Source organism: Oncorhynchus mykiss, chromosome 10, assembly GCF_013265735.2.
Source record: "Oncorhynchus mykiss isolate Arlee chromosome 10, USDA_OmykA_1.1, whole genome shotgun sequence".
NCBI classification, from domain to species: Eukaryota; Metazoa; Chordata; class Actinopteri; order Salmoniformes; family Salmonidae; genus Oncorhynchus; species Oncorhynchus mykiss.
In genome coordinates this window covers 50,952,543-50,963,597 of record NC_048574.1, presented here as the reverse complement: position 1 = coordinate 50,963,597, position 11,055 = coordinate 50,952,543, and the positions used below count along the sequence as shown (strand labels likewise).

At 40.0% G+C, this 11,055-nt stretch overlaps 1 protein-coding gene across 2 annotated transcripts; it reads left to right on the top strand.

Moving 5' to 3' along the window:
• Positions 1-1,411: 1,411 nt before the first annotated feature.
• On the top strand, positions 1,412-10,430 carry si:ch211-215c18.3. Of its 2 annotated transcripts, none has more exons than XM_036933331.1 (5): positions 1,412-1,620; positions 2,156-2,251; positions 2,436-2,602; positions 4,082-4,274; positions 6,448-10,430. In XM_036933331.1, the coding sequence occupies exons 2-5, from the start codon at positions 2,212-2,214 to the stop codon at positions 6,552-6,554; spliced, it is 507 nt and encodes a 168-aa protein (XP_036789226.1). In that variant the 5' UTR covers positions 1,412-1,620; positions 2,156-2,211; the 3' UTR covers positions 6,555-10,430. The 2 variants fall into 2 exon arrangements, with proteins under 2 accessions (XP_036789226.1, XP_036789227.1); XM_036933332.1 differs by lacking the exon at positions 1,412-1,620 and adding an exon at positions 1,656-2,028.
• Positions 10,431-11,055: the final 625 nt, after the last annotated feature.

Below are 11,055 nucleotides of genomic sequence, written 5' to 3'. Positions count from 1 at the left end.
ATTGTATTGCATGCAATAAGTATTTGATCACCTACCAACCAGTAAGAATTCCGGCTCTCACAGACCTGTTAGTTTTTCTTTAAGAAGCCCTCCTGCTCTCCACTCATTACCTGTATTAGCTTGGTGAGAAGGCAACAACTGTTGGCGCAATTATTAGAAAATGGAAGAAGTTCAAGATGACGGTCAATCACCCTCGGTCTGGGGCTCCATGCAAGATCTCACCTCGTGGGGCATCAATGATCATGAGGAAGGTGAGGGATCAGCCCAGAACTACACGGCAGGACCTGGTACCACAGTCTCAAAGAAAACCATTAGTAACACACTATGCCGTCATGGATTAAAATCCTGCAGCGCACGCAAGGTCCCCCTGCTCAAGCCAGCGCATGTCCAGGCCCGTCTGAAGTTTGCCAATGACCATCTGGGTGATCCAGAGGAGGAATGGGAGAAGGTTATGTGGTCTGATGAGACAAAAATAGAGCTTTTTGGTCTAAACTCCACTCGCCGTGTTTGGAGGAAGAAGAAGGATGAATACAACCCCAAGAACACCATCCCAACCGTGAAGCATGGAGGTGGAAACATCATTCTTTGGGGATGCTTTTCTGCAAAGGGGAGAGGACGACTGCACCGTATTGAGGGGAGGATGGATGGGGCCGTGTATTGCGAGATCTTGGCCAACAACATCCTTCCCTCAGTAAGAGCATTGAAGATGGGTCGTGGCTGGGTCTTCCAGCATGACAACGACCCGAAACACACAGCAATGACAACTAAGGTGTGGCTCCGTAAGAAGCATCTCAAGGTCCTGGAGTGGCCTTGCCAGTCTCCAGACCTGAACCCAATAGAACATCTTTGGAGGGAGCTGAAAGTCCGTATTGCCCAGTGACAGCCCCGAAACCTGAAGGATCTGGAGAAGGTCTGTATGGAGGAGTGGGCCAAAATCCCTGCTGCAGTGTGTGCAAACCTGGTCAAGAACTACAGGAAACGTATGATCTCTGTAATTGCAAACAAAGGTTTCTATACCAAATATTAAGTTATGCTTTTCTGATGTAGCAAATACTTATTGCATGCAATAAAATGCAAATGAATTACTTAAAAATCATTCAATTAATTAATTCAATTAATTTTAGAATAAGGCTGAATTCTTTCCTCGAATGCACTGTATCTACCTCATACCTTGTACCTCTCTCTGCACGTTGGTCTTGTACTGGTGCTCTCTGTATATAGCTCCCTTCTTTTGTATTTTATTTTATTCCTTGTTTTATTGTTTTTAAGCTCTGCATCGTTGGGAAGGGCTCTGAGCAAGTATTTCATGGTAAAGTCTAAAGCAGGTGTATTAGGCGCATGCGAGAAATACAATTTGATTTGATCATACTAATTTGAGTGTCGTGTATTTATGTTTACTGTTACCTCTAATCTATGAGACCAGGCTGGACTGCACAGCAGCCATATAATCGCTCACGCCCTCCATACTCTGGGACTGTATCAGCCAATGACTGTATATACGAAGGTGTCAGCACGCTAGGCTACTTCGCATCTCCTTGCGGGATAGCCTATGCTGTATCAGGACAGGACGTCACGGCTTTGACCTAGGGCAAAGAAGCACGAGTTACCCACTTCCATCAGGTAAATGCGACAGATTTATTTGATTGACTATTTGATAATGTTATATGCTGTAATTCTACAATTGGGTATAATGCACCATCGGAAATAGTAGGCTCTAGCAAATCGCCCTTTTCGAGACGCTTTCAAGGTGTCTTCTATTTAAGCTCTCAATAAGGTTGTAAACGTGCTGTTTCATAGAAGCCGGTTTGGTGCAGTGTTATTGAAGACGAGACCGCATTGGGCGTAGGCTTGTCTCCCCGCAGGCTCTTAGGATTTATGTTGGTCCGGTTTAGACGAAAATATTATGTAGATTGTGCTGGCTGTGTGGGCTCTTTAGCCTACTCTACAAAATAGATGTCCACTGTCATTTTGGCTACAATGCCGAGTTTTAACAGCCAAAATATTATTTTCTCCTGTTGGGATCATCATGTAAGTAGTGTGCTCTTGATAAGGCATGCAATGTGAAGGTATTTTTTTTATTTCACTTCTGGTTCTTAGTTGGGATGTAAGTCTATACCACTATTCACAGTGGTCTTTGTTGAAATTTCTCACGCAGAGCATCTGAACGTACTTCAGTTTACCGGGCCGAGTACACACGAGCCAGCAGGTGCCATGGAGTCGCATCTCTCTGCCACCCCATATCTCCTCCTAGGTAATGCACTCACTCTGCATGGCAATCATCTGGCTTTTTGGGGGGGGTCTACAAAACCTGCTTTCTAATCTTCCTTTGGCTATGAACTATTTCCTCTGTATTATTGTTTACATTTCTTATCAATACATCCTGTGATGTGATTCTCAAGGATGTTTCTTATTGCCTCTTATTCTGTGTGTCCTAGCATTGGTCTCCACAACCTCGGGGTTCTTCTGGACTCCCCGGGGTCCTCAGATGTACCCCTGCCTCACCTACATGGAGCGCAACCTGCGGGTGGACTGTGAGTTCCCTGTGGAAGACAACCCTGCACACCTAGGTCCCTACTGCGAGTACAAGCAGGACAGCCGACTGGTGGGATTTGATTGTTTTTGATAGATTTTTGTTCTCTTATTTACACTGAGTGTAAAAACATGAGGAACACCTGCTATTTCCATATCATAGACTGACGAGGTGAATCTAGGTGAAAGCTATTATCCCTTATAGATGTTAAATCCACTTTAAATCAGTGTAGATGAAGGGGAGGAGGCAGGTTAAAGAAGGATGTTTAAGCCTTGAGAGAATTGAGGCATAGATTGTGTATGTGTGCAATTCAAAGGGTGAATGGGCAAGACAAAAGATTTAAGTGCCTTTGAACGGGGTATGGTAGTAGGTGCCAGGCACACGTACTGGTTTGAGTGTGTCAAGAACTGCAACGCTGCTGGATTTTTCAAGCTCAACAGTTTCCCGTGTGTATCAGGAATGGTCCACCATCCAGCCAACTGTGGGAAGCATTGGAGTCTAAATGGAATGCTTTTGACACCTTGTAGAGTCCATGCCCCAACGAATTGAGGCTGGTCTGAGGGGAAAAGGGGTGCAACTCAATATTAGGAAGGTGTTCCTAATATTTTGTACACTCAGTGTATATTTATTAATTAATTTAATTATTTATTTTATTGCATTTATCCTTAATCTTCCCCTATATGTATTTAGCAGCGGCACACTGTTGATTTTAGACGTTTAAGTGTGACTAAATCAGATAGAAAGTATGTAGAAAATATAATGGTATCAAGGCACAAGGAGAGACCCAAATGCAGACACAGGAGACAGATGTCTGGAGTCTTACACTGTTTATTAATCCAAAGGGGTAGGCAATAGAATGGTCATGGACAGCCAAAAAGGTCAAAACCAGATCAGAGTCCAGGAGGTACAGAGTGGCAGACAGACTCGTGGTCAAGGCAGGCAGAATGATCAGGTAGGCGGGTACAGAGTCCAGAAACAGGACAGGGTCAAAACCGGGAGGACTAGAAAAGGGAGAATAGCAAAAGGAGTACGGGAAAAACATGCTGGTTGACTTGACTAAACATACAAGATGAACTGGCACAGAGATACAGGGAACACAGGGATAAATCCACTGGGGAAAACAAGCGACACCTGGAGGGAGTGGACAATAACAAGGACAGGTGAAACTGATCAGGATGTGAGAAATGGAGCAATATATTTAAAAATAAGATCATTTTTGAGAACTAAGAATCACCAAAGGGAAAACTAGACAGACAGTGAGAATCTAAAATACCAAAAATGTCATGAGGCCCCCATTGATTTTGTTACAATGTTTGAGTCACTCAGATAGCATAAGAATAGCATCTGCCAATTGGCAAAATGTGTAGAATTACAGGTAATTCGTTTTGAAACTATCAAATGTTCTCTACGCCCCATAACAAAATGTGTAGAATTGCAAGAAATTAGCTTTAATATGCCCACTACCACGCTAACTTTGCCACTGTTGCTGAAAATAATCACAGTGGAACACTGAAACAAGTAAATTAAGAAAAAAAATCTCATTCACAATAGGTGGGCAGCACCTACCCCAACGCTGTGTCCCTGGTGTCCACAGACAACCGCAGGAGGGCCAACGTGAGCCTGGTCAACCCCACCGTGTGTCGCCTCACCTGGGCTCCGATGGCGGACGATAAGCCCTACACCTACACCTGCAGGGTGTACCAGGGGTCTACCTGGAAGGAGAACAGCATGGCTGTACACCAGCGTGAGTCATCATGGGTACAGGGATGATCAGGAGGAAGGAAAACTGAGATAGGAGTGGGAAGGAGAGGGGAGTCAATGTAGTTGATGGTGCAAACATATACACTTACAAACATAAATTATTGCAAAAAAATGCAAACATATACAGCATTGGAGTTGTTCGGTGGGTTGCCCAAAGATACAGTGCCTTGCGAAAGTATTCGGCCCCCTTGAACTTTGCGACCTTTTCCCACATTTCAGGCTTCAAACATAAAGATATAAAACTGTATTTTTTTGAGAAGAATCAACAACAAGTGGGACACAATCATGAAGTGGAACGACATTTATTGGATATTTCAAACTTTTTTAACAAATCAAAAACTGAAAAATTGGGCGTGCAAAATTATTCAGCCCCCTTAAGTTAATACTTTGTAGCGCCACCTTTTGCTGCGATTACAGCTGTAAGTCGCTTGGGGTATGTCTCTATCAGTTTTGCACATCGAGAGACTGACATGTTTTCCCATTCCTCCTTGCAAAACAGCTCGAGCTCAGTGAGGTTGGATGGAGAGCATTTGTGAACAGCAGTTTTCAGTTCTTTCCACAGATTCTCGATTGGATTCAGGTCTGGACTTTGACTTGGCCATTCTAACACCTGGATATGTTTATTTTTGAACCATTCCATTGTAGATTTTGCTTTATGTTTTGGATCATTGTCTTGTTGGAAGACAAATCTCCGTCCCAGTCTCAGGTCTTTTGCAGACTCCATCAGGTTTTCTTCCAGAATGGTCCTGTATTTGGCTCCATCCATCTTCCCATCAATTTTAACCATCTTCCCTGTCCCTGCTGAAGAAAAGCAGGCCCAAACCATGATGCTGCCACCACCATGTTTGACAGTGGGGATGGTGTGTTCAGCTGTGTTGCTTTTACGCCAAACATAACATTTTGCATTGTTGCCAAAAAGTTCAATTTTGGTTTCATCTGACCAGAGCACCTTCTTCCACATGTTTGGTGTGTCTCCCAGGTGGCTTGTGGCAAACTTTAAACGACACTTTTTATGGATATCTTTAAGAAATGTCTTTCTTCTTGCCACTCTTCCATAAAGGCCAGATTTGTGCAATATACGACTGATTGTTGTCCTATGGACAGAGTCTCCCACCTCAGCTGTAGATCTCTGCAGTTCATCCAGAGTGATCAAGGGCCTCTTGGCTGCATCTCTGATCAGTCTTGTCCTTGTATGAGCTGAAAGTTTAGAGGGACGGCCAGGTTTTGGTAGATTTGCAGTGGTCTGATACTCCTTCCATTTCAATATTATCGCTTGCACAGTGCTCCTTGGGATGTTTAAAGCTTGGGAAATCTTTTTGTATCCAAATCCGGCTTTAAACTTCTTCACAACAGTATCTCGGACCTGCCTGGTGTGTTCCTTGTTCTTCATGATGCTCTCTGCGCTTTTAACGGACGTCTGAGACTATTACAGTGCAGGTGCATTTATACGGAGACTTGATTACACACAGGTGGATTGTACTTATCATCATTAGTCATTTAGGTCAACATTGGATCATTCAGAGATCCTCACTGAACTTCTGGAGAGAGTTTGCTGCACTGAAAGTAAAGGGGCTGAATAATTTTGCACGCCCAATTTTATAGTTTTTGATTTGTTAAAAAAGTTTGAAATATCCAATAAATGTCGTTCCACTTCATGATTGTGTCCCACTTGTTGTTGATTCTTCACAAAAAAAATACAATTTTATATCTTTATGTTTGAAGCCTGAAATGTGGCAAAAGGTCGCAAAATTCAAGGGGGCCGAATACTTTCGCAAGGCACTGTATGAATTTACTCAATCAAATATGTAGTAGGGTAGACAAGAATTATGAAAGTATTTCCAAGAAATTATCTTTGTGGATCTCTTTGTGTACATGTAGACCTATTTGTTCTTGTGTTATTGCACATCCATACAGATGAAATGTGCATTTCGAAAGGCATTTGAATAATTTTTATCTGGAAAATGAGTATGAAATCAAAAACTAGTAGCGAAGTGTAATTGAAAGAGAAGTGTGATGACATGATCTTTCAGTAATGACTCTTGATGTGGTAGATAATATTAGCATTTTTCTAAATGCAATTTTCTTTGTTGCAGGGGTTTGTTTGTTGTGTTTGTGTACAAGTGTTTAAATCTGATGGTCTGTTTTTGTCTGTCTAGGAATTCTTCCAATCTGTTCAGCCCTCAGCGTGATGTTCCATACCGGGCTATTTCTTCTGTCCCTTGTGATGTCACTTCCTGTAACTACGGGTCTCCTCTCTCCCTGACCTCCTTTCAATGTACAGATAGCTAGATGTTATTAAATGTTTTTAAACAGATTTTCATATCATTATTATAGTTCACAATAATAACTACAATTTACTGAGATCATAGACAATGTGTAATGAGTGTGAAACAGTGGTACGTTGGAGGCTGTGGCTCCATATTCACTGTTTTCTGACCACTTCAATGATCACTTCAAAAACTGATCCATCAGACTAGTTCTTATTCTGTACTATCTATTCTCTATACTTTAGGCTTTGCTTATGGTGTATCAGGTGAGAATCCTATCAAACAATTTCTTTATATCAGTCAAACTTTCAGGACTTCCAGACTTTCACGCTCATATCAGCCCTTTGGCTCAGGGATGCTAGTACTGGAATGGATGGTCATATCCTAAAGAGATTCACAATGGCTATGTTTACACAGGCAGACCAATAGTGATATTTTTCCACTAATCGTTTTTTTTAAACAATCAGATTAGTTAAAAGCAGCCTTTGTGTAAAGATATATATAATTATATATATATATATATTTTAAATATTATCCTTTATTATTTTACCCTAACACTACCACCCCTCCACTAATTGGAGTAAACTAGTGTTCAACAACACTTAGGCTTCTACTTCCAGTTTATACATACTATATACATTTTACGAACACAGTATATTTTATAATAGTTATATTTTCTTTATTTTTGTCCCATCCTTCTGCTACCCCTACCCTCAACTCCTCCCATCTATCTCTGAAGACCATCCAGTTTAGATGTTTTATTTGCTATATAATTTTAAACTGTGCTGTTTCACAAAAGTTCTGAACCTATATACATTGTACGGACACAGTATATTTTACAATAGTTATCTTGTTATTTTTAGTACAACCCTTCAGCTTCATTCAACCCCTCCCATCTATCTCTGAACACCCTCAGGTTTTTTGCAGAGTTAGCTCCAGGTAAATGTTGCAATTCTTCAGTACCAAAACAAATTATCTAATGATTCTGTCTCTTCACAGCTAAATCTGCAGAGGTGGGATGGTTGTATAATAATTTAAATTATTTAACAAAGTTTTGAATCCAGCGTAATTTTATGTATCAGTTCATGAATCATGAATTCATTAGGCCTATGGATTTTACATGTCTGGGCAGGTGCACAGCCATGGGTGGGCCTGCGAGGGCATAGGCCCACCCACTTGGGAGCCAAGCCCACCCACTGGGGAGCCATGCCCAACCAATCAGAGTACGTTTTTCTCCACAAAAGGGCTTTATTACGGACAGAAATACTCCTCAGTTTCATCAGCTGTCCAGGTGGCTGGTCTCAGACGATCACGCAGGTGAAGAAGCCGGATGTGGAGGTCTTTGCTGGCGTGGTTACACGTGGTGTGCGGCTATGAGGCTAGTTGGATGTACTGTCTAATTCTCTATAATTACGTTGGAAGCGGCTTATGGTAGAGAAATGAACATTAAATTATCTGTCAACAGCTCTGTTGTACATCCTGCAGTCAGCATGCCAATTGCACACTCCTTCAAAACTTGAGACATCTGTGGAATTCTTTTGTGTGACAAAACTGCACATTTTAGAGTGGCCTTTTATTGTCCCCAGCACAAGGTGCACCTGTGTAATGATCATGCTGTTTAATCAGCTTCTTGATAATACACATCTGTCAAGTGGATTGATTATCTTAGCAAAGGAGAAATGCTCACTAATAGGAATGTAAACAAATGTATGCACAACATTTGAGAGAAATAAGCTTTTTGTGCATATGGAACATATTAAATCTTTTATTTCAGATAATGAAACATGGGACAAACATTTTACATGTAGCTTTTATATTTTTGTTCAGTGTATATTGCACAGCTGTATATTTTTTGCTCCGTAAATGAAACTGGTCTCATTTTTTTATTCAATCACAATTTTCAGTAACCAATTTTGGTCTTTAATGAAGGGGCGACAGACAAGTTTGCAAACACAGCCTTTGTGAATCTCTTTAGGACATGATCACCCATTCCCATTGTAGCATCCCTGTAGCATTGATGAGATAGTGGGGGGTGAAAAGTAAGGCCAACACTACCGTATCAGCGTGTGTATTTGGCTCACAGCCCCTGATTCTGGGGCACTTAAAGCTGCAATATTGTATGTAACTTTTTGGGGGACCCAACCAAATTCACATAGAAACGATTTATGCTTCCCGTGCTTAAGTTTATTTTTGTATCTTTTACGTTTGGTTTTGAACACCAGCTATAAAGAGCTGATTATACATTATTTTTGTACTTTAAAAAAAAATTGCAGTATTTCAGATGGTACAATGATTATCAATACTTGTTTTGGCACATAAACTGAAATTAGGGCAACTATTATAATTTTTGTAACCAGGAAATGGCAGAGTGATTTCTGCCTATTGCACCTTTAAGGATTTCCTCTGAATTACCATTAAGATATTGGCTGAAATGGAAATGAAAGTTGGAAGTTGACAATCCCATGCTATGGCTAAAATATTTATGTGTCAGGTGTCAGGTGGTATGTGTCAGGTGGTATGTTGTAACTATTCAATAATTGGTTAATGATCAACTCTTGCCTTTTATTTCAATCTCAAAGTATTAAGAAACCTTTCATAGATGCAAAGAAATCTGATGCTCTCTCTAGTTTGAAAGTTTTGTTTACATTTTGTCATTCCCACATGTTCTTGTAGATTTCATACAGTAGAAGCTTGAGCTTAGCTAAATTGTATATCAAAGGAAACATTACTCTTAGTGTTGCATAATTACCGATTGCTGATTAGCCATTGAAAGTTAAAGACATGTCATGACTGTGTTAAATGTTTTGATACTCAGCTTCACATGGCACATTATTAGTTATTGTAATAATGTATTAAAATCCATAGGCAACAATTATATTCAACATTTTGTAATGTTATTTTTTAGAAAATTATTAAGTATCTTTATTATCTTTATTAATTATTAAGTATCTTGCCAAAAATGATTGATCAAATTGTACTTTCACTGCACCATAGCATTATTTTGGAAATAATTATATAGGTTATTAACAAGTAAAAGTATTTCATATGCTTTGCAGATTAAAAAATTATTGTAGCATTTTTTTTTAGGACTCATCATGGAGGTCATTCTAGATCTTTGTCCTCAAAAACCTCCAATCACTGTGAATGAGATCAGAGTCTAGAAGACCACACTGAAATTGAGGCTGTTTTAGGACAAGCACAAATTATAGAAAAGCTATTTAGATAATAAGATCAGGTGGTGAATGAATGAGATAGTTATGGTAGTAAATCAAATGAACTAACTAAATGTTTCTGGACAAAAAAATTATTAACTGAAATTAGCACTTGAAATGGACCAGGGTCTCTGATACACACTACCATCACGTGTCCTGATAGTAGTTAGTAAGTTGATAGTTTGTTGATGTTAGTTTTTAGTATGTGCAGAATGAAAGAACATGTAGATGGGTTAAATATGTCTTGTTGATGATGTCATTAGCTGCTTTCCATTCTCTTCCTTTTTCATTCTAATGCTCTTATTGCTCCCACGCACAGCTCATACTGGCACTGCACTAGCTATTTGCACATGCTTCAAGTGCCTAGGCTTTTTGAATGCTGCTTTATTGTTCATATCAGTATCTGTGTCCTTGCAGACAATTCTGCTTCTCTTACACGGCACACCTTACTTAGCACATATCCTGTGTGCTGTACCTTTTTGTTTTTGTCACCACGCACTGAAATCTCATTGTAGTTTGACTGCTTTGCAAAGTGGGATTTGTGAATGTGATGTGTACACATTAGTTTGCCAAACCAGTGTTTTCTCTCCTTTCTTTCTTGCCACTGAATGTGTACAAAATGCAATAGCAAGAAATAAAGGTATAACAGTAAAAATTTTATTTTTTGTCTTGCTAACATTTCAGCATCTTCAATTTATTTCCATGATGTTCACAGACAATCTACTGTATATATGCTATTGGCAAGTCTGGTGTTGGTACAGTATACATTCATTTCAGAATTTGGAGGAAGTTATTATAGAATCATTCATCTCTCTTTGGAACATCAAACTTTTGTGACCAGGTCATGTGTTTTGTTCTCGTCCCTCCAGTACTGTGACAATGCTGTCTGACACTAAAGAGGAGCACACCTTCACTGTGGATCAAACCAATAAGCTTCTGTAATTGCTGAGGGAGCTGAGGTTACTGCCTGTGTCTCTGTAGCAGAGATGGAGCAGACCGTATGCCACTAGATGGCGGTCCAATATGAAAATAAACATGGTTGAGAATAGTATTGAGAATTGTGCCATTACAGACCCAACATGCCCTATATACACTATACAGTGCATTCGGAAAGTATTCAGACCCCTCCCCCTTCCCCTACCCCGTTACAGCCTTATTCTAAAATAGCTTAAATACATTTTTTGTCCTCATCAATTTACACACATAATGACAAAACAAAAACAGGGTGTAGCGAAATGCTTGTGATCCTAGCACCAACAGTGCAATAATATCTAACAATATACAA

Excerpts from the sequence above, each read along its gene's own strand:
- si:ch211-215c18.3 (XM_036933331.1), top strand. The coding sequence starts at position 2,212 with ATGGAGTCGCATCTCTCTGCCACCCCATATCTCCTCCTAG. Across the intron at positions 2,252-2,435 it reads CACCCCATATCTCCTCCTAG|CATTGGTCTCCACAACCTCG; the intron begins GTAATGCACTCA and ends TGTGTGTCCTAG. Across the intron at positions 2,603-4,081 it reads ACAAGCAGGACAGCCGACTG|GTGGGCAGCACCTACCCCAA; the intron begins GTGGGATTTGAT and ends CATTCACAATAG.